Here is a 24,823-nt window from a genome sequence, read left to right on the forward strand (position 1 = left end):
GGTCAGATTTCTAGCCAAATTTGGGGAAGATAGTTATTTTTATTATTACAAAATGATTACCCTTATGTGGTAGCTTCATTTCTTCATAATTATGGAAAGAACAAGCTGACTATTGCTGTGTATGCTATGGAATTAATTTATACTTCCTCTTTCATGGCAACCTATTAAAAACAAGTTGGTGGAATGATAAAACTTGCCACTGGAAATACCATATAGGATTTACCCAGTAGGTGCGCTGACTGTGCTTGGAGGAAATGCTTACTGGAAATTAGTATCTACTATGTTTGGCTAGAGGAGCCTTTTATAAGGAGCAAATACAAAGTATTCTAACATTAGATAATACAAGTCAAAGTTAGTCTTGGGAATATGGAAATGTTAATATACACTCATGAATACACAATTAATAAGGGAGAATATAATAAAAGGAAGTTTCACATAATTATTAGGATATATTTTAGTGGATGGATAAATTATATGCTGAACTGTTTGTTTCTATAGGTTATAATAGCTCTCTTGGCAGTTTTAAAAACCAGCTTCAATACTTGATTATTCAAAAGTAAATATGGAGATCATCTCAATGATTCTATTGCCTTTCAGTGATAATGTTACTCTTTTCACTCAACTAACATTTGGCCATATCTATTTCTGAATGGCAAAAGGGTAGTCTGGTTTTCTCTTTGTTGACCACTACAAGGTGGAGATCAAGTACAATGGAATACCCGAAATGAGAATAATATTAAACATTTGACTACAAATGCAGTAATAGCTTTTCATAAATAAAACCAGAAAGTTCAAAAATACTAGTCTCTAGATAAACAAAATTATTCATTATAAAACAGCTTATCTGTTTGAACACTTCAAAAAAATTGCTATTTCCTTATTTCCTTTTGTTTGATGTGAGCTATAGACTAAATATTTGTGCCCCACCTCACCAAATTTGTAGGCTGAAATTTAATTCCCAGGGTGATGGTATGAGGAGTTGGGGCCTTTGGGAAAGAGATTAGGTCTAGGTTGGAGTCCTCATGAATAGGTTTCAAGTCTTCCAACAGAGACTCCAGAGACCTCCCTCCCGCCTACCACCATGTGGGGATACAAAAGGAAGACCATTTTCTATGAACCAGGAAGTGGAGCCTCACCAGATACCTAATCTTCCAGCTTCTTGATCTTCCACTTCCAGTTTCCAGAATGTGAGAAGTAGATTTCTGTTGTTTATCAGCCACCCAACCTATGGCAATAGACGAGGACAATGTACCTACCAGAAGTTCATATAGAGACATGCACTAAACTTTTCTAATGACTTCCCCCATTAAATAATCAGTCATTATATTTCAAGTTTCTGGCCTGTCTTTGTAATCAGAGAAAAACTCTATGAAGTACCCCTTTGTCCTGGCAAGGCCGCACTTGAATGTCAGCTTTTTCCCATACTGCGGTGGCCCTTGGAGTTCACACCTCAGCCCAATCTCACCTGGCAGCGGCTGGGTGCTCTACATAGCCCCCTGGTTGCCTTGGTGTCTGCCTGGATCTGCTCAGTGGCTGCCTGTGGCCCAGCCACACTCCTGCATCACCATTATTGAGCAGTATGTTAGATGACTTAACGTTTCAATGAAAAGACAATTTCTGTATACCTATAGTATCAATACTTTTTAGCACTTTAACAACCAGTACAATTAGACTGATGCATACCAGCTGAACCTCAGCTTTGCCTGAATACAGAGATTGACTCACACTTCTTAAAATTTTAGAAGTGACCTCACCAGCCTGGGAGTGCTATAAACATGAATGTGGACAATGAGAGGGGCTTTGCACAGTCTCCAAGAGCAAGACTGCACCTCTTCTTCCCAGTCCAGCGCTTTCCTAGGCTATAGTGCCTCTATTTCACTTTTGCAGGAAGGTTTGTTTTGGGCCAGAATCTGTAGGCTGCCATTCTAAATCGAGGGGATGGGGCGGGGAGGAAGAAGGGAGAAAAATCCGAGAAGCTAACATACTGAGAAATTGGCGGGATTCTTTTCCTTTTATCTGACATTGTGTCTGTTGAGAAGAGAAAACCAAGAGTGTGGAACTGGCTAGATAAGGACCCAAACATCCTTCAGGTTGCCAATATGAGCATCATTCTTTTTGTTGCCAGTGTCCTATTTACATTAAGTATCCACCACTTTTCAAAAACAAGCCCATACATCAAGCAGGCTCCAAAGGCAGTGTTTGTGCTGCTGTTTCTACAGTTGCTTAAGGAAAGAGCAGTTTCTGTTGCCCTAGATAGGCAGTGCTTTAGGCTGCAGTTTGAGAAATTAAATGTTCAAGGCCTTGGGCGCTTCCAGTTCTATTTGGAAAAGGACACAGACCTGGCATTTGGAAAGCATTTGCTCTCCATTAAACTTACCGAACCTTGACAAAACAGAGAGGCCAAGAATTAGTCTGCTGCTGGCCAAGGCTGGGCCTTCCAAAACCGATAACGACAATGAAAACAATAACACTGCCATTTATAATCTTCAACAGGATTCTGCCAACTTCTAACCCAAAAGGACCTCACAATCTGAAAAGAATCTCAAGATGTGTTTTACAGGAAAACAAGAAAACATTTTATCAGAATCTCCTTTGCCTAGAATTGTCCTCTTGGCCATGCAGCCAAATGGGAACATGTTTCACCTTCCCCCTATATTGGGGGAAATATACAAACGTGAGGTTCAAGGACAGGGGAGGACATCAGAGGTGGAGGGAGTGATCATCTAGTCAGAAGTGCTCCACCCATCAAATGTCAAGGCTTTGTATTCTAATTCCCGAAATTATTAATACAATGTTGTTAACACCATCCCAGTCCCTTAGGCCTTGATAGAATCTGTTGTCCATTCATTAGCACAAACAAAAAAATTCAGTGGAGCAAGGAATTTCCCCTGCTATGACCTGAGATAAACTAAAATTGTGATGCCTAAAACATTTGATCCGCTCTAACAATGGACACCATCAACTGGGTTGCATAATTTTTTATCTGGGAACAGAAAATGGGATTTAGATAATCTGGAAACCAAGTGTAGAATTCCTCACTGCTAACCCTATGCTTACACCACTAATCAAGGTGGCCCACACTGAACAGCAGTTCAAATCATGTCCCCTTTGTTAAGGGTAAAAATTTCACTCCTTATCCTCAATATTTATAGCACTAATCATAGCACAATATCACAATAATAGCAGTTGAAATGATTCATATCCCACTATAAATCTTGCAAGACAACAGAAGCAAAAGTGACCATCAACCATGGGCAGTAAGTAAGGGTAAGCTGGTGAGGACAAGAGAAAGTCGGATATCCCTTAACCTTGGTTAAGCTGTTTCAGCTTATCAAGGCTGCTGAAGAGTTTGTTAAGCAAGAGGCTTACACATTCCCTGCATCTTGTATTCTTTAGAATGGGAAACAAAGTAGAAGAGGAATAGCCAAAAGCAAACAGATGAAGGGGGGCGGGGGAGAAGAAAAGGACAATCGCCCACTAAGTATTAGAGGTTCCTGGGCCAGGAGTCACCTTGGCAAATCCTACCTCGGAGCCTCCAATTGTTCAAGCAAGGCTGCCAACCATGTGTCCTAGTTGCCCACAAATAACACCCTTGGAGTGGAATTACTCTCCTACTAGAGCTTCATTTTTTCCGAACTTTTCTTCCCTCCATGTGGTTGCCCAAACCGATTCATGTGCTTATTGGCATGTTATGAAACATGGAAACAATTAGAGACCACATTCTAGGGCACGAGAGAATGACTCGCTACAGAATCAATGAACTATGCAGAACTTGAGAGGATTTGGCAAAAAAGATGGAAATTGTAGAATAAGACCTACTAACAGTATCTCATGTCACACACCACGTTTTACAAGGCTTTAAACTGATCTGTGTGTTTTCAGGCAACGACTGTACTTTACTTTCAAAAACTGCAGTTTATAGCCTTATATTTTGTTTCTTTATATTTCCAAATGACACTCAGAGAAGATTCAAGGTACACATTCTCTCTTCATGGTTTGAGAGCTGAAAGCACACTATACAAACAGTCTTCTAAGTTAAATTTGGAATTCTTGCAAGGCCACATTTGGGGGGGATTATTTGAAAATCAAAGAACTTAAGTTTCCAAAAGACCAATTTGAGTCTTTAAGTCATCACTCTTGGAAGGGCTTCTTTAGCCAATGAAATGTTAAGAAAGGTCAGTTTTTAACAAAAGGCTAGTGAAACTTCTAATACATGCTAATGAACCCAAGAGCCTTCTCTGTTCCAATTTGGCAAAGGTTTAAGCACTGCTACTTTGTCATCCAAAGGCCTGAGTAGAGGCAAAGCACAATGCTAGAAAACACAGGACACGGGGAGTAAGGAAGCAATTCCCTAGCACTGTCAAGTAAATAAAAGGATGGGGAAGGGTAATGCAAAACTGAATCAAAAGGAAGCATTGTGCCAAGAATATATTGTCTTTAGTGACAATTACTACTACATGTAATTTATACTGATATTACTATTTTCATATTGCATTGTTTGAAGATTATGGTTGCAGTGGAAGCCACAGCCAGAAGTCCTGTGGTCCATGTGCCGACTAATTAACAATTCCCTGCATCAGTGTCTCGATTCTGCAGATTCTGTCCTGGGGAAGGCAAGGGCAAAAGAAGCCCATGTTCTGAGCTCTGTTTGATCACAGTACATGGGTGTTACACTGGAAACGGTGGGCAGAATTCATCATGAGCAGTGACTGTGAGGCTGGTCAGGATTCACCGGCACCCACAGAGAACAAACACATTGCATTTGGGAATAAAACCTGAACTCTTTGAGAGCAGCTTTAGGGGAAGCTGATGTTGTTCTGGTACACCCTCCTAGTTCTCTGTCTCAACCAAACACTAACAGCTGAGATTCACTGAGGTGACTTTGTCATATTCCTTACCTTGGTTAATGCCACAATAATTTTTCTATGTAATTTAAAAAGAGCAAATGAGACTTTTGGAGATCCCGGTAATGTGTTTATTGTCATACAGTAGTAAGCACTATGGCTGGGATCTAAACCCAAACATTTGACTTCAAGGCACCCTTCCTTAGGACTGTGTCATACAATTCCCTTCTCTCTGATGGTGGTATCCCTAGACAGTCTTGTGAAATATCATTTATCTTCTCTTTCCTTTCCTCTTCTTCTCTCTTCCCCATCCCAAATCACCAGTCAACATGTACTCCTGTAAAAGTATTCTACAGTACACAGAAGTGTTTACACACATTTGCACATATACTTTTTTTTTTCCCCATATACCAAGGTGTGGGGTGAATATTATTTCAAGAACCTGAGTGAGCCTTCTTCCAAATGATGAAATTTCAGGCTTCAACTCCTGGAGAGGTGATTTGTTTCAACTGCCTAGACCATCTCCCTTTTTGAGGGAGACTACAAGCAGTGCCTAAATAAAGCCAGACTAATTCAAACATCTGCTTTGAAGTTGGCTACTCAGAAGTGAAAATTCGTAGAGTTCCCAGATCAGCCTGTATAACCCACAGAGTTCCTAAAGTATAAAGCTATATATTTCTGTAACAATTAACCACTATTTTGAGAAACTCAATCCAAGTTCTTAGTTGCGAATCCAGGAATGCTTTCCCCTTTCTTCCTAGACTTTAGGAGAAGCAGCAACTGGATAGGGAAAAGGTGAGGTGGGAGGATATAAGGGAGAAAATCAAAAGCAGGTGAGGTAGTTTGGGGGACCAGAACTTTGCTAGACTCCTCAGTTGCATGTGGTCATTTATTCTCAAGCATTCTAGACTGGGGAACAAGGGGCTTTGGGTCAGGGCTCATTGGTATGGTCAGATTGAGGATGTTGAGACGCCTCCATGTTGGCTTATACAGGTCATCACAAGTTTGGGTACAGAGTGAACCACCATAGAACAAAAATCACAAGACAGCATTTTAATTGGGCTCCTTAGGCCATTTAACAAAGGAGAAAGCTAACTTGCAGGAGCAAAGAGTAATTAATGAAGGGAGCAAACAGAGGTTCATTTAGTAACTTCAAAATAAGTTCCTCTGTCTGAGGTGGGGAAAAAAAAAAGGTAGCCTGCAACATAAAGATAAACTGTAGGTATTTAAGTCACAATGCCTTCCGCCAAGAACTGCTCATTACCATCAGATGTTGCGGTGGCAGTGGGGCCAGTTAGAACTAACTTTATTATTAGAAGCAATTAGGGAGAAAAGGGGCAGAATTTCATTTGGTTATTTCAAAACAAGTTTCTGTGCACGGTTTAATGAAGGCCTGCAGTGTCAAGATAAAATGTGTGTTTTACTGAAAACAGCTTTTGCAAATGACTGCTTGTTACCAGCGGTATCTCCAGGCAGAGCAGGCTGGGTAGGTTGGATTTACATGCATGCTGTAATATAATAGTTCAGCTGTCTCAGCTTCACCCAAGTGTTAACAGGCAATATGGCCTGATGGTTAGGCACATGTGTTCTGGAGCCAGACTGTCGGTCTTCAAATCCTCACTCTTACCTTGATAGCTGAATGACGTTAAGTGACCTTCTGGAATGTTCTAGGCTTAGTTGGCTCATAGGTAAACTGGAGATCTTAGTAGTGTGTATCTCACAGGACTGTTGTGAAGTATCAATGTGTCTAATATGTGTTAGACATTGCATCATGAAGAGTTATATTCACGAAACAGTTGGGTAGGGATTGTTTTTATAGGACTTGCTATCTAGGGGTTATCCTGAGTAAAGATCAATATTGGATCCATTTGCATCTTTTTAATGGGGTTTTCATGTAAAAAATGACAACGACATTTGTCTTCACAGTTTTCACCTAAACTCCTTTCAGACAATATTTCAGTATTTCTATACAATTCACATGTTATAAAGAGATTTGATCGCTTTTTGTGTTTGGTAAACCAGTGGTGTACCACATACATTACTTCCACTTTTAGGACTTTTTATTTTTTTCCTGAGCTTGAGTTCTCTCCTTAGGAATCACCTGCATAGCCTTCAACTTTTCCCTCATCTACATGCCTGAGCTAAAAGAAACTGCCATGTATTGAGCTTAGGAGACCATTTATAAACTCAACTGTCACACAACAAATGGGGCGTTGGGCTTTGGCTTCCTTCTAAATATCTTTTTGAGGCTACTGTGACCACAGTAAAAGAAATCGTTCACCAGTGGTTTCAAAACTCTGCCCTGACTGCCCTACTCTTCAGTGAGAGTCTGTGCTGCCTTCAGTGATTTTTCAGAGACTCCTTCATTAAATTCTCAAGGTTAAAGACTGATTTTCATCAGATGGCTACAATATTTGCATATTCACTTGGGAATATGGCACACTGCTTACCCATTATGCTTTAGTTCTGCAAATCAATAACATTTAACTAATGTGCCATGCACCATAATATTGGACCCATATGATGAATAAAACCCCCTTCTTAGACCTTAACGAGCAATGACTGTTATTAAAATCTATTCATTTTGGAGAAGGCTAAAGTAGCAAAATGCCCTCTACACATTTATGTGTTTTCTCAGCTGTGTATTAACCCATATCATTTTTCCAGCTGCCCTAACTTAATTTATGCTAATTTGAATAATTTATATAAGAACCTCTTTCATAGAATTTTAGACTTTACCCTACAGATTATGAGAAAGAAAAAGTTAAAAATACTGACAAGTATATATTGTTGGGATTCTCCCCCAAAGTCTGTGTGTTTTTGAAAGAGGTTCAAGTGAATATTTATTTTCTCTAACCAAACTGTTTACTTTTTTGAGTACCTTTTTTTTTTTGGCAATCACATTGTAATGAGAGAATTTCTTCTTAAAAGACTCAGTGTTAAAAAATGGTTTCATCAGAGCTTTTGATACCCATTCAGAGTTGTTTCTGTTAGAAAGTCAGAGCTGAAGGAAGGGTAGATTCTGAAAAGAATAAAATATGCAACATAAGGACTACCTGAGGAAAGATGTGAAGAAGGAGAAGGTAGATATTCTTACCCTGGATCGTTCTTCTAGTTTTGTCATCATCACAACTGTTGCACTCCGTTGTTCCCATATCATTCTCCAAAAGTCCCCAAATGTTTCGGGGAGAGATCCCTGTGTTGCAATATAGGCATTTTGTTTCCTATAGCCATCTATGTAGTTGGCATTCACATAGTCACTTCCTGGGATGCCTGTAAAACAAGAAGTGTTATTCCATGAGGTGAACCTCTCATAAGAAAAAAACAGCCTGGGATCTGGTGTGAGGGCAATGTTATATTACTGTTCTGCACTATGCTAGAGGAATCAAGGGTTAATAGCAGAGCCGTGGTCTAGAGGTCAAAACAGGCAATAACCACATTAATAAACAAGTATAAAATTACAATATGTCTTAAGCAAGATAAAGTCTCACTGGGACTATCACATTAAAGAAATAGGTGGTCCAAGTATTGGATCTCTGTAATATGACAAGGTAGATACCAAAGAAAGAAAACTACAACTGATTATCCACACTGTGCTATTTTTCTCACACTGTCTATTTTCTCCACTGCATCAGTAAAATACAGCATGTAAAGGATGAGAGAATTTTATCTGGTCACATTCCTCACCCATGCTATACCACATTGCCAGACAGAAATGAAATAAAATAATGCCTGAGTCTGAAAATGCAGTGTAGGTTAGAGTATGTGTAACGGTGAGAAATTCTGCACAAATTTAGCTAACATGGAACTCATTTGCAAACTCATTTAATCCTTAAAACAACTCTATGAAATATATCCTGTCAGGATCTTCCTTTAGCAAAGGAGAAAACTGAGGTGCATAGAGATGAAAGCTCTCGCTCTGACTGCTGGAGTCTGGTTTAATGATAGTCCTTCTGTCTGCTACAACTGTCTTAGTCTCCACAGAGATTGCTTCTTGTTTAAACCTCACAGTATTGTTGTACTATGTGCACTTTTCTTGGATTATGACGATTGCCTCTTAATTGCTTATCCTGCTCTACTTTTGTCCTTTGCAGTCTGCTCTTCATCTAGCATAAGAGCAATTTCTAAGAAAATATTTCAGACACTATAACTTCTTTCCTTCAAACCCAACAATGGGCTTCCCTTTTACTTCCAAAAAAACTGAAACTCTCAACTATAGTTACAAAGCTCCACACTTTTCCAAACACATCTTGTTCTACTCACCTCCTTGCCTTTTAAACTCTAGATGCTGGTCTACCCTCTATTGGTAGGAAAACACTGCTCTCCTACCTCAGTGCCATCCGCCACTTTAGAACACACTATCTTCTTCCTGTTGTAAAACACTCCACCAATATCTCAGAAACACTGCCTTTGATTCTCTTGGAGCCCAGAACTTTCTTGACAACTCTTTATATTACTTACTACACATTGTAATTATATACTATTTTGTTAACATGGTTATCACCTGTTTTGGCCTCTAGACCAGGTCTCAGTTATTAACCCTTGCTATCTCCAAGGACAAAAATAAATTTGCCCCAGTTCTGACATCTAATAAGTAGCAGAGCTTGAATTTGATGCTGGTGTTCTGATTGAAAGTCTAATTCAGTGTGACACCTTTAAGAGGAATATAGATAAATTTGAGCTTCTTCCAAGGAGAGTGACCAGAGAGGTTAAGGAAATCAAAGCTGTTCTGTATGAGAAAGGGATACATGGTACAGCCTGGCAGAGGAAAATTTAGGGGTTGGGGATGACAGCTGCCTGTGAGGATCTGAAGAGAGGGTTAGGTTTACTCTATTGAGATCCGAATTTTTCAATTCTGAACAATGTTACTACAGACAGAAGAATTTCGTCTCCAATATAATAAAGCATTTTGAAATTGTCAGAATCAAAAAGGGAATAGATTTGCTTGGGATGAAAGGAGTTGCCTATCCCCGCAGGGGAACAAACATTTTACATGGCTACTGGCAAGATACGAGAGGTAGCACTAGAACCTGTATATGGCCTCTTCTTGCCCTGGGAAAAATATGAGTCCTGGAGCTATGAGGAAAAAAAAAAAAAAAAAAAAAAAGGAATATTTTCTTTATAATGGAACATATGTTCCTAAGCTAAAATTGTTATATTTCACTGATTGCCACTTGTAATTACTTTGACTGCTTTTCTGATTCCACTTGTAAAACTGATCCTCTCAAAAAAGTAATGAAAGTCAGATGGGAACTACTGGGCTCCGAGATAAACATATGGATATGGAATACCACCAGCATTAGTGAAAGCCTTTTGAGTAAAAACCTAAATGCACGGTTGGTTGTAACAGTATTCATCTATTACAGCTGCTCAAGAAGCAGTTGGGGGTTCTGGCAGCCCTTTGTTGATAAAGATCCTATTCTTCCAGACACCAAATTACTGTAGATTCAATAGATAGTTTAAATAAAGTCCTCAGGTTACGGCCACTGGGAAGCACACACAACCTCATGTTCTTAGAATTTGGTTCTGAGCCAACAGTGAATCTATTTTTAATACAGGAAAAGCCCACTTTCAAAATTTTAATTTAATAGTTAACAACATTAAAAAGTTGATTTTAAAAAAAGGGTTCTGGCTAAAGCAATATACAGAAAAGTTTTTTCCAAGCAAATTTAAAACAGAGAAATCTGGGTTAATGACTTAGAAAAATCCATCAGCTTGGCATTGTGCCATTTCCCCCTTATGAAGGATAATGATTATATCTGAATAATGTGTCAGAGAACAGAGGAGATGGACTGGACACTCACATCCAAAAGAAGGGAATTAGCCCTGCCCAACATTCTTATGTAAAATTTAATCATTTATTATGTAATGAATTGTTTTTTGACATAGTGCTTAAGTTTGCATAATAAATTATGATTTTTTTTTAGGGGTGGGGGGAAGTTGTGGGGGTAGGTTGCTACTCAATAATACTTGTCCTTCCCAGGGATAAAAATACAAAAAATCTGCCTGAAAAATACTAGGCACTTGGAATCTTTACTGTATCACCAAATGCTTTAAGAATTTGGGACCTGATATTTTGAAAAGCAAGTTAAAAAGAAAAATTTCAGTACCTAGTGGAGTTAATTATTGGGCTAATGTTTACACCTTGAAGATAATGCTGAGGCTCCTTTTCTATTTTGACACTCATTTGTATGAGTGAAGGCCTCCTTTCAGGAAATCCCTTTACATGCTCCAGCAAAAAGACATTCCAGGTAAGTTTTCTCCCATACAACCCTTACAAGATGGGGAAGCGAGAGATGACTATGTATCTGTAGCTCTAAGATCTAGTGCATCTGCATTTCATACAACCCAAGTAACAAACTGTGTAGAAAGACGAATATGAAAAGATTTTAGGAAGGGTGGTGGTTTGGCCTTTTAAAAACATTCACCACAGATTGGGAACTAAAGTTGAACAGAAGTAGATGAGATCTTAGTTTTCGCTGTACCATATTTAGAAAGATTTTTCAACCAGTCTTGTGAGAAAAACAACATGGTGACTTTCCAAGTGTTCTGGTGCCATGAAATGTTTCTTCAATAGCTCGTGATTATAATGTTTCTGCTGGCAGGCTGAATCTAGAAAACCCTTTCACTTTTTGGGGGGTGACCTTCCCCAAGTAATATATATTTGTTTATTTAATTTTCAATTCCCTGCCTTATCCAGAAGATGATTTTCATCTGTTAATGTAACACTAATCAGAGTGCACTACTATACAAGAGAAGTGTGTGAGAATTAATTGAATTTCTCTGGGGCTATGATGGATGGAAATCTATGTTAACTTAACATGCAGTACTGAAAGCACATAGAATTAATATAAATTAGCTGATTGCTTTTGATTTTTAGAGTCAAGGAGACCTTTGTCCAATACTATGATAATAATGGTGCTAGTTGCCTTTTTTTTTTTTTTTTTCCTTTTTTGGGTGGGGATGCCTATTAAAACAATGAAAGCATAACAAACATGTCTGCCTTTAGCTCACCATAACCAAATATCTTAGGTCTGGCCCTGCTGTAGGAATTGTCTCTCTTGGAGTCAGCTGTTCTTAATGTCTTTATTCAAGAATAGCTTACTACCCTTATAAAAGTAAGTTTCATGATTTCCCATGTATTACTTCATGTGTACTCTTCCCCTACTAATAGTCATGTAAAAAGGTCCAAGACCCATAATTATCACTCTAATCTTATAAGTGAGAAAGGGGCTGAGGCTAGATCTTGAATTCATCTTACACCTCTATGCCCCTTTTCTGTGTTATAGCGTGTTTTATCTGGTAATGGACTGTACTTTCTTGTGGTGCCTGCAAATATTACTTACATGCTTATACTGGGTTTTGTGTTGGGGCAAAGAAAACTTGGAGCTATAAAACACAAGTCTGTAAGAACAACAGAGACTGTGGTGAGATGAATAGTAGTAGAGCTGAGCTTCTATGTCCTTCATGCATAGCAAGACATAGCAACAGCTACTTAAACAGAATTAGGACAGTTTTAGGTTCTCATTTCATTTGCTGGGAATTGCTGGTTATAGTTTTTAGTGGAAAGTAAGTCTAGGCACAGACTTCGGGCTTTGCTGTTCTTTTAATTGTTTGCAAAGCTTTGGAAAAGTATCATGAATTCAATGTGCAAGGACAATGCCATTTTTCTTCACCTAAGCATAGGATTAATAGAATAGGGCTTCATGACATTGGTCCCACATGTGTTTGAATCTTAACAGAAAGAGAGGAATCCTTGGAAAGACAAAGCTACTCTGAAAGAATATTTGTGATAAATAGACAATTCTTCATGCTGAAGACATGACATAGAAGACATAGACAATTCATGCTTTAAAACCTTGAAAGCATGTTGAACTGCCAGCGAATACATGATCTGAACTGTTTCATCATGACTGTGTTAAAATATTTCTTTTATTCCTGTTAACCTGAGGAGGACTAATTGGGTCATATGGGCCCATTAAAACAAAACAAAAAAGTAAGGGGTGCCTAGGTGGCTCAGTTGGTTAAATATCTGACTCCTTTCTTTCTTTCTTTCTTTCTTTCTTTCTTTCTTTCTTTCTTTCTTTCTTTCTTTATTTATTTTTTTAAAGATTTTATTTATCTGCTTGACAGACAGATATCACAAGTAGGCAGAGAGGTAGGCACAGAGAGAGGGGGAAGCAGGCTCCCTGCTGAGCAGAGAGCCCAATGTGGGGCTCCATCCCAGGACCTTGGGATCATGACCTAAGCCTAAGGTAGAGGCTTTAACCCACTGAGCCACCCAGGTGCCCCAAGTGTCTGACCCTTGATTTCATGTCAGGTCGTGATCTCAGGGGTATGAGATTGAGCCGCATGTTGGGCTCTGGGCTGGACATGGAGCCTGCTTAAGATATTCTCTCTCTCCCTCTCCTTCTGTCCTCACTTAAAAAAACAAAATAAAACAAAAACAGAAACACACAAAAAACCCAACTTGCCTTGTTCTCAATTTTTCCAGTCAGGAGATAATTTGATTCGAAAAGACTTCTCTTGTTGAGGGGTATTCATAATTATAAAAGTTTCAAAATAAGGCCTTATGTCCTAATAGTAAATGAAAAAGCAAGACCCCCAATAGTACAGGAATTGTTTTATTAATGTGAAATTAAGAAATTACCACAGATATGTGGGTACTTCTGTATCACTCCATTCGGTAGGAAGAGCTGCAATGTGCCTTTTAAAGACTTGAAAGAATACTAAGAACTTGCTAAAAATTTAGAGAAATTGGCCAGGAACCTGGGACTTCTATCTAGGGATGCCGGTAGTTTGCTCTTTGACATTTGGGCAGTTGTTCAACTTGTCCAGACCTCTGATTGCTTATCTGCTAAACAAGGTGTGTTGGACAAATTGATTCCCTTGAGTCTTTTTGAGTTCTAAAATAAGATGCCTCTCTGTGGTATTCTTAACCTTCTTGGATTCAGAAATCTCTGTGAAGTTATTTTAAGATGGAGGCTTTGTGTCTCTCAGATTAGGCAGGAACATGCTCTGATGCTCTTTCAAGCTGATTTCCTATTGCTTCTATCTCTTCTGTGCTGAGATGAGGTTTTTTGGTGTGACTGATACTTCAATTCTTGATTAGAACAGGGTGGGGTAAAAAGCACACAAATTCAAAAACAAGGTGTGGGGCGTGGTGGGACTAGACTGGCAGGTGGTCTATTCATGGAAAGGAGCTGTCCCTGGATTGTAGAGGTGAGAATGAAGAAGAGGCAGCATTATAGGGAAGGCAGAGTCCCTTCCCTGCTCCAGCGGACACACAGCAACTGTACCGCAGAGCTAGAGATGGACCTTCAGCTGAGTGGCTGACTCTGTCCTGACCCACAGCACGGTACCAAAACCCAGATAGTCTTATTTCTTTTCACTACTACAAATCCTTAGTAGTGAAAACAAAACAAAACAAAACAAAACTTTTTTGGCAAACCAGTTTATTCCCTGTTGTGAGACAGAAGTATACAAGACCCAATGGAGCACAAAAGCTATCTTTTACTTAGGAAATAATGTCTCCTCAAGTTCAACATCCACACCTACACAGTATCCCTAACAACAATGAATTGATTAAGACCAAGATTACAGTTTTTAGACCCACAATGCAGAAAAAAATGTTAACTTTATTGCTGACAATGGCAAAATAAGAGAAAACAGAAAAATGAAATCCAGTAATACTTTACTAGTAAATTTACTTAATTTCAGATGACACAGGCCTTGTTTTGCCTTCACTTGTACTATGACAGCCACCCGCAGCCACACCAGAACTAGCAAAATGAATGATGCTATTGGCGTTCCAGCAAAGAAAAGCCAATGCTTCTTGCAAAGGTACAGTGTATTATCTGACTCAGTGTCCCCAGAGGTACCAAGCATTATCAAATTGCCTTCCATGCTTCTAAGGTGCATAGGAGAATTATTTTACAAGCATGCCATGTTCTGTGGGCTCCTCCTGACAATGAGTTAACGGGAGAATGGGTAATTTGGAAAGAGTTTGTGAAGCCAGGCTCCACCCCTATCAAGGTTCTGAGTCTTCTTCCCCTTCATTTTCCGTTCCCCAGTACTGCTAATGCTGAAGAGGCCGGGTTATGAGAGTAGTCACAGAGGAGGATGTGGGTGATTGAATTGTCATTGAATGCATTCCAAGGCTAGCTACGCATGTTGGGAATCATCAGTACCTGTGATGGAGGGGACTCATTTCTAATCAGGGAGCACTCTGCCCTGAAATGAAGCAAAGCTTGGGCCAGTACAGCATCACAGAGTTTTGGTCAATTATATTTATATTAATAAGGATGAAATTATTATGTTGCTTTATTTAACATAGTATGAATCAAAGCAGAATATAGCAAAAGGAGCTCTGTCTGTAGGAAACTTGCAGAGCCCCAGTTTCCTCACAGATCCTAAAATATGAGCAGTATTTTCATTATGTCCTTACCCAACTCCCTGTGAAAATCTAATGACTCAATGCATTTGAAACTTCTAAAATACCAGTGGATTTGAAACTTCTAAAATACCAGTTATTCTTATGATCAGTATAATAAACAGTAATGAAATAAGACTACTTCTTCCTAAATACTCTACTGATGAAAAGCTATTCCACATCTGGAAGGCCCCTTTCCATTTTCTATTAAAAAAAAATAATGGAGAGGACAACAATAATTGTTTTATGACTTCCCAGCAATATACAACCTGTGATTATATTTTAACAACAGAACCACAGCACAGATGATGTAGGTTTCTCTACAGCCTGAGCAATGAAGTGTAGATTCATTAGCATAATCTTCAGAGCTGTACAATAAAAATGGAAAAAAAAATTCCCAATAGCTAAACTAAAGACAATGGAGAGAAAAATAAACTTATGGACCTTTTTGATTTTACTTTTTGATTGGCTTCCTGAAAACAGAGTAAAGAAGAAAACCAACACAGCTAGCCATCCCTCAACTTTTTTTTTTTCTTCTCTTTTCCAGATAAGAAGCACAAGGACAGGCTGAGGTAGGAACTGGGGAGTACCTGATCTCCTCTCCACACCACTTGCTTGGCTACACGCAAGAGAAAGATTTCATTTAAATAGCTCCCATTAGTCTTTAGGCAGGTTGCAAGCTCCTTGTGAATTTGCTCTAAGTTTCCAAAGGGTAAGTCCTCTCTAGCTCCCTACTTAAGATAAATTAAGCTATAAAAATGTGTGCCAGGCTCCTCAAAAAGAATGTTTTTATTAAAAAAAAAAATACCACCCTGAAATAAGATTAAATTTTGTCATGCCTATAAACAATTAACTTGAGAAGTGAAGGACTCGAAATATTAAAAAAACAAAACAAAACACACAACTGTTAAATTAATGTCTGATGTTCTGAGCAACCTGACGAAAATAAACTCAACAAATAGTTGGATGAGATTTAGACCAGTTTTTTTTGTTGTTTTTTTCTTAGATAGGACATACAGTCTAACAAAATTCCTTTGCTAATTTAAATAGAATTTCAGGAGCAAAATAAAACAAACAGCAGGTGCCCACAAATTAGTCATTAGTGTCTGGAGGAAGGGAGGAGAAGAGAGGGGAAAGAGGAAAGGAGAGGGAGAGAGAGAGACTGGGAAAGTACAGGAACCAAGAGGGAGGGGAAAGAATTATATTTATTGAACTGATGTGAGAAATAGCACATGGCAGCTATTAAAGGGATTTGTTGCTCAGAAAAATAATTTAAATTCTTTGATGTTAGAGTTTCATATGGAACATTTATACTTATAATAATGTAATTCACATTTTATTAGAAAATGTTGGGCAGATTGTATTTACTTATTTCCCTGTGGCTTTTTTGTTTTGTTTTGTTTTTACTTATTGAAAAAAATATCAGGTGATACTAGAAAAAAGCAGTTAACTCACAGCACAGGAAAGATGTGAATGGAACAATACGTTATCATGTGCTGACAGCTGTGTTAAACGCATCAGTAACCGCCGAACAGTGCAGTAAAGAAGCCAAGGCATGACTTAAATAGCAAGCACTAGTGTGGTGGTAAAAGCTGAATCAACAATACAAAGGAATACCAGTAGTTTCTTCTCTTTACTTCTAAAAAAATATTATTTATCTTAGGGGCAGTGATTCCCTGGGAGTCACTTTCTCATTTGAAAGGTGCTAAATTGCCCATCTCACAAACAACTGAGTTGTTGTAACATCAGCTGTATTATTTACAGTTGGATTTTTTTGAATTGCTCATATTATGTAAATCAAACAGATGATGTATTTTGTATTTCCATTTAAACAAACATATCCTCCCCCTGCTGAAATTTGTAATGTTATTATGGGTCTGGTTTCCATTTATCAAGCACCAATGTACATATTTTTTTCTTCACAGAGTATTCCAACTACATGCAGTTTTCTCACTTGGATTTTATTAGTTTTTCCATAGATCATAAACAGAAGAAATCCCATCTGAGGACAAAAGGACATATTGATAGTAATAATAGAATTCATAAGAACACCACTGATAATTTCCATAGTTTCCGATATTTACTGGGCATTTTCTTTGTGCAAGACACTCTCCCAAACCCTCATATATATTAATTCAGTAAACTGTAGTAATTGTTCTAGGAAGTAGGTGCTATTTTTAATCCTATGGCACAGATGAGGAAACTGAGGCACAAAATCTTCAGAAGCAAGAAGAGTCTAGTATGATTTAATAGGAAGATTCTTGAGAAGTGTATGGGCCCTTGCCAGGATGTATCCATTAAAGAGAAAAAGCGAATACATATATTTATGTTTTGAACTTTAATATAGTCCCCCCAAACCAGAAACAATTTCACAATGCTTCTCTTATTAAATTAATAAGCACTTGTGTCACAAAGTGCATATAACACCATGTGGGCTATTCTTTATCATTTCTCTTTTTTTTTAAGATTTTATTTATTTATTTATTTATTTATTTATTTATTTATTAAGAGAAAGAGCACAAGTGTGGAATGAAGAGAGGGGTGGAGGGAAAGAGAGAATGTCAGGCAGACTTCCTGCTGAGTGCGGAGATGGCCTCCAGCCTGGCTCGGTCGCACAACCCTGAGATTATGACCTGGGCAGAAATCAACAGTCAGATACTTAAATAACTGAGCCAGCCAGGCACTCCTACGCTTTGTCGTTTGTAACTCTTTCGTAGATAGAACCATTTAAATCTGGCTTGGTAGAAGAGACACATACAGGCTAATGGTTTTCTTTGGCGTAAACCCTTTATCTTAAGGGGCACCTGGGTGGCTCAGTGGGTTAAGCCTCTGCCTTCGGCTCAGGTCATGATCCCAGGGTCCTGGGATCGAGCCCCACATCAGGCTCTCTGCACTGCAGGCTGCATGCTTCCTCCTCTCTCTCTGCCTGCTTGTGATCTCTGTCAGATAAATAAAGAAAAAATCTAAAAAAAAAAAAAAAACAAAAAAAAAAACACCTCTATCTTAAATGTGGGTTGTTTGTTTCTTTGTTTTAGAATAACGAATCTCTTAATGTCCAAGATTCAGTATTTATCTAATAAATATTGCTCAGTGTTTATTGATTTCTAGATTTAGAATCAACTTTCAGAATTTTAGGTGGAGCAGGAAAGGTCTTACCCATTCTCATTCTTCTCTCTTAACAGAACAAAACATGCCAAGTCAGAGGTTTTTAAAGATTTTATTTATTTATTTGACAGAGAGAAATTACAAGTACACTGAGAGGCAGGCAGAGAGAGAGAAGGAAGCAGACTCCCTGCTGAGCAGAGAGCCAAGTCAGAGGTTTTTAAATGGACAAATGGGCTTAAAAAAACTTCTGTGTCCTTGAACTCGATGAAATTAGTGTACAAATACATTGGGTAAGTGTCTTTTGTTTTCAAGTGAGGTTTAAAATGCTTGTCAAATTCTAAAAAGGATCTAGCTTCCTCAAAGTGTTAATTTTAACTTAGAGTTTAGTTTCAAGTCTTCGGTCTTCTTATCCAATGTTCTTCTTAATAGAACTTTAAAAATAATATTAAGCAAATAAAAAAATCCACCTGAAAGCATTTATATGTCATTTATTCTTTGGAAAACTTCACTTTGACTAGAGTCTAAGAACACAGTTGAAGACTTCTAGTTCTCTGATTTCTGACATGAATGTTTGAAAATGTATATTTCAAAATTCCTAGACAGTCTCCCCAGCCAAAAACCCATCATTTTTAAATTAGGTATGACATATATAGGCACAGTCATTATGAATTCAAAAGCTGCTATAGTTCTGAGTGGCCAGTTCGAAAGAATTGCAATCTAGAGTCTGACTGACTTGTATTAGAATTTTGGCTCTGTCACTAACTACCAGCTATTAATTATAAACAAGTCACTTGAATTTTAGAAGTTTGACAGTACTAGATTTTGAGGTCGTTCAGAACATTATAAAGAAAATCCATCCATGAATTCATATATGATATAAAATCTATGACATGATAACAAACACACCATAGGTACCCAGATAATTATATCTATTCTAACTTTTTGACTTTCTTGTTGACATAAAAAGTTGAGTTTTATTTTTTAGTAAAAAAAGTTTGGGTTTTAGTCCTGGTAAACAATGTTTTTAAAATTCCATTTAAATATGGCTTTTAAAGTGAAATGTTAATTTCATTACTAATAGCCATAGAATATGGCTCTAGTCAAAGTTTTTTAGTTTTTTTTTTTAGTTTTTCCATAGCTGTGGACAGCAGCAATGAACAGTAATTTCATTTTAGGGGGAAATACCTTTTTTTTTTTTTTTTAAATCTAGGACTGAAATAATTAGATTGAAGTTGTACTAGTTATAAGACATTACATACTCTGCTACTAATTGATATCCCTGGGTTTATAAGGAGTTGAAGATACATACACAGATACCAAGGTAAGTAGATCACCTTTGGAATCAGTTAGAGATAGATGCGTTTAACCTTACTCCACAACTACAGGGCTCTAATGTATTTGGATCACTGATGATTTCCCATATTGTGTCATTGCTTCAGGTTAGTTGTGCCATAAAATAGGAAATTAAATACTAAAATACAGTTTTGTATTATCTGTAGGTTAGCTCAATGATCAAATGGATTTTTAGGCAAAATTATAAATGTGGACATTTGGATTCAAACTATGACTTAGTCAGAGACACATTGTCTATCAGTAGGAAAGCAGTGTGAATGAGGTGCGCCCATGCAAGCATGAGCTGTGGAATCAGAAGAGCTCACTTCCAACTTGAGCTCTATTACTTATATATAATACAACTGTGTATAAATACACACACACACACACAGTAAAGTAATGTAATATATACAGTAAGTGATATAATTGATGAGATAGCTATATACAGTTAATTTGTAGAAGTCAAATATAAAAGAGATTCCATTAATATGTAGAATTTAAAAAGTAAAACAAATGAATAAACAAATAAGAAGTAGAATCAGACCTATAAACACAGAGAGCAAACTGGTGGTTTCCAAAGGGAATGGGGGTTAAGAGGATGGGCAAAATGGGTGAAGGGGAGTGGGAGATACAAGTTTCCAGTTATGGGATTAATAAGTCATGGGAATAAAGGACACAGCAAAGGGAATATGGCCACTGATATTTTAATAGCATTGTGTGGAGAGAGAGAGGCTACACTTGTGGGGAACTCAGAGAAATTGAATCAGTTGCATAAGATTTATGTTGCGTACTTAAACTAGTACAACACTGTATGTCAACTACACTCAAATTAAAAAATTAAAACAAAAATAAAGTTTTCAGCTGAGGAACTGACACTCAGAGAAGATGAGGCTAAGTGACAGAGCTGTGACCCAAACCCAAATTTCCTTGCTTTTCTCATCTTTTGGCTTATCCATTTCTTTTTTCCTACTTAAGTAAAACTAATGAGAAACTTTGGATTCTATAAGATTAAACAAATGATACATTATTTTATTTATGTATAAGTATTAGTATCAATTTAGTTTTTGGCAATATTTACTTAAACCAGAAAAATAAATCCTATCACCTCTCTTCCTCAGGAATTACTGATGTCTCTTAAGGATAGCTTAAACATGGAGGGGTTGCCAACAGTAACTGGACTGTTCAAAAATTTAATTGTGTTTCCATACGTCTTGCTCTATAATTCAACAATTGTAAGTATTCTTGTAGTTGGAACTCTCTTGAATTTATTCTACATTTTCCCCAGCATAAATAAAATGACTGTGATTTGGAAATGTGTCATGAAATATCACTATTTCCACAGAATTCAATTAGTACACTCATGCTGACACATAATTCCCCATTCTTTAGTTTATTTCCTCTGCCATTGCTCAGTGGAAGTAGTATAAAGGTTTTGCTCTAGGAAAAAAAGATAAAGATAATACGAATCACTGTGGCAACTTCCAGTTTTCCTTTATTGTCTGCCAGACCACTCTGCAAAGTAAACATGAAGAGGGCCCAGCACAACTTAGAGAACAGCAGCAGAAATGTCCAAACTAAAACCTTCCACTGAAGTCTTTTAAGTCATCACTACCGGTGGAACCTGAAACGACCATGTTAAATTTTCTAAATTGTGCATTAAGTCTCTTAACATTTAAATCCTCTTGAAAAATCTGGCTCTGTGTTATTAAAGCTCCCTTTATGCAAGAGGCCCCAGTTAGGGGTTCTGTGGTTACTATTCCTGTTGCCAGCATTCCTTTTCCAAGCTTAAGATATAGGATGATCATTTACCCCCTTAAATATCTGCTGAGTAGGGCTTAGTCTAAGATAAAACGCTGTTCATGGTTGTAATCTAGATTAAAGCTCTCTATATAGCCCCATAAACTTCAATTAAATGCTTCTAACCTTTTGCATAAGACTTAAAATTGAAAGACTTTGGTTTCTAGGTCAGCTCTAGATTTAGGGTATATTTGTGAGCATAGAGCTATAAAAAGGCAGGTTTTAGTCTGATTCAAGTTCTTTTACTTTTGTACTGTAAAAATAGCATAGGAATGAAATGTACATCATTTCCATCTATCATAATAAGGGACATAAGGGACAAGGAGGAATATTCTTTGTTCTTTGACATACTTTACTGTTAAGACGGTGGAAAATAGCAGGTTAAGGAAAATAATGATAAAGTGGGCAAAAGTACAGGCATGTAGTAATACTGAATGACCTAATTCCAACTGGAAACAATGCTACAATATAGCAAAGGCAGACTGACACGTTCTCCAGCCAAGATCATGCCAAATAGGTTCTCAATTTACATTCATTTAATTTTTATAGTTTACCTATTTCACTAATGGAAAAAAGATTCCTCTCTTCCACTTGTGACTTGGTTTAGTTTCTTATTAACCAAGGAGTTGATTTAAGAGACTTGAGACAAGAAATTGCTGGTTTTGTTTCGTGTTTTTTACATTTTGAAGTGGGATGTAAAGATAAAATGTAAATGCTATATGCTAATCCTCCACATATACCAATTACAGTTCTCAAATAGGACTTGAAGCAATTACCTGTGTGACACCATCCTACTTGAAGAACCAGAATTGATGAAATTTTGATACACCTGATCAATTTTTTCCCATATGGAAAAAGGTTAACTCTTGAATTTCTAGTATCTTCAGTAGCCTCAAAAAGGAACTGTAACATTTTCCAAATGTAAAATTGATTGTGAGAACATTACAAAATATATCTGTGCCAAATAATACCATTTTGAAGAAAGGGGAGGGTACAGGTATGACCTTGCTCAAATGCTGAAAGATAGGTCCTCCCCCAAAACTGGAAATAAATGTATTGTTTGCCTTAGGTGATTACTGGGGAGGTCTTTAAGCAGTGTCTCACTTTCAAATTAATTTTGGGTACTAAACAAAGAAGGTAGGACTTGTAGAGCCTAGTCAGAGTTATGAGAAAAAGTTACGTAGGCATCATAGATTTGGGAAGCAGAAAAAGTGAAAAATACTTGAACGATGAAGATGATGTTTGAACTGCCAGGTTCTAAGAAGGACTGGGTCTGAAACTGGTATTATTTAATGTTTAATAAAACATCTGGAAGAGGGTAAGTGGTGAGCTTTCAAGTATGAATTCAAGCCACAGAGTTTTTCTAAAGGATGCCAATGAGAATGATATGGTATGTGGTAGTTGGTGGTCCAGGTTAGCTATTATGACAGAAGAAAGGATTTAAGTGACATGGTAAACTGTGCTACTATAGCCAAAAGAAACTAACAAAATGCTGAGTGTTGAACATGAGCCCCTAATTGATTTTAATATGCCATGTGAAGGGATTTATTGCTGGAAGGGGATGAATGGAAAATACTCTCCTCATGAACCCTTAGAAGCAGCTAGGTGTATTAGAAGTGTAATCCTCATCTTTTAGGAGCAACCATTCCCTCTGGAATGCACACCTTGCTACCATTGTGAGAGACAGATTACCAAGCAGTCTACAAATTAGCTGCACCAGACATTTCCAATATGCTTAATTTTAATTAATCACCACACCATCAACTCCTAACCTTTAGACTGTCCCTGCTGGCTATCCAGGTTTATTTATAAACAGGTCCCCTTACCCTCATTTTAAAATAACAGCCAATGATTTTATTCTGATAATCACCGTTATATTTATAACCATCAGAAACCATCAGTAAAATGGACAACCTTGATTTTCTTCCCCTCCATAAGCATCAACTACATTATGAAATCTTTCACCTAGAGCCAAGCCAAGAATGTAATGAGAGATGCTTGTGTGTAATATAGTATTGGGGATTTCGTGTGTCCATTTATAGTATATTTATATGAGAAAGAAAATGTGAGAACAAATGATACCTGAATCTTAATTAACTACTTCTATAGATAGCAAAAAACCTAGCTAGAACTGTATTTTCATGCAAACCCTTAAACTCATGAAAATAAAAGTATAAACAATGTCTGAATTTCCTTACCTTCTATTGCTGATAGGAGAACCCGGGAATGATCATATGCGATTACATTTGCATATCTATTCTTTGGTTTGTTTACTTCCAAGTTTGAATGTTCCCATGTGAACTGCTGGCCAGGGTCAATTGACTTTAAAAGAAAAACAGCACACACACACAAAATCAATACTTGATAACACCGATTATAGGCATTTATCACAAGTAAGAAACATGATTTAAAAAGAAAAGACTGAAGCCACACTTCAAAGATGACCCTAGCTATGAAGCTGAACACTACTATAACCAGCAAAACATGAAATGATTAATCATAGTAAAAAACAGTGATAGTCACCAACATTGATTCAAATGAAAAAAAATCAATATAGATGTTCTGTGAATATTGGAAAGGCAGGGTTTTTAAATTGTTTTACTTTTCCATTTCCTTCTCTGCAGCTGTAGTTTACAAGTTTTCTAGTTCAATATTCCTTCTGGTTCTGTGAACATTATTTTATCTTGATTATTCTCCCTACTCTTTCCTGTCAGGACCTAACCTCAGTCTTCAAATTTACTGGTCATTCACTGGCTTCATTGTGCACAGGCTTTGCTATTCTTTCTTCATTAACAGTTTACAACTTGAGGTCAACTTAAAATTGTGCCTGTTTCTCCATAACACACTATTACCAGTATCACAAGGTATAATTTGTACATTCACTCTAACGTACACTTCATACCAAAGTAACATTCCTGAAACTCAGCTCTGGACAGGTTCGGTTCCTGCTTAAGAACTTCCACTGGTTCGAAGTGACCTACAGCTTAGATTCTAAAGTCCTTAGCCACAGTCCTACCTATACACCTTTAGTCATCTTTGCATCTGCAACGATGGCTCAATAAATTATGGTTCAACATATTTCCTTAAATGAATTGAAATGATGAATAAATGTTGTCGAGAAGAGTTCATAAAGAGAAATGGTGGAGTAATTCTTCCATGAACATGGGAGTTAAACAACAGACTGTGGAAACTGCAAGGTATAGTGCACTAAAACTAATGCTTTAGCACTCATTAGCATATGGTTTAATAGTAAAGTATGTGATCCTGAAATTACAACTACCAGTGATACTCCACTTTACACTGAGGAGCACTG

The 24,823-nt window shown here is 37.4% G+C and overlaps 1 protein-coding gene across 15 annotated transcripts in view; it reads right to left on the bottom strand.

The window, feature by feature from the left end:
* The window catches only part of PTPRD (protein tyrosine phosphatase receptor type D), a 194,094-nt gene that overhangs the window by 54,078 nt on the left and 115,193 nt on the right, over positions 1–24,823 (bottom strand). For all 15 annotated transcript variants that reach the window (XM_082694980.1, XM_082694978.1, XM_082694974.1 and 12 more), the window contains 2 exons: positions 23,709–23,832; positions 7,942–8,117 (listed from right to left, as the gene is read on the bottom strand). In XM_082694980.1, coding sequence (XP_082551106.1) covers positions 7,942–8,117; positions 23,709–23,832 — 300 coding nt within the window. The remainder of the gene's footprint in view (positions 1–7,941; positions 8,118–23,708; positions 23,833–24,823) is intronic.

This window comes from Mustela nivalis (genome assembly GCF_964662115.1).
Source record: "Mustela nivalis genome assembly, chromosome: 13".
NCBI lineage: Eukaryota > Metazoa > Chordata > Mammalia > Carnivora > Mustelidae > Mustela > Mustela nivalis.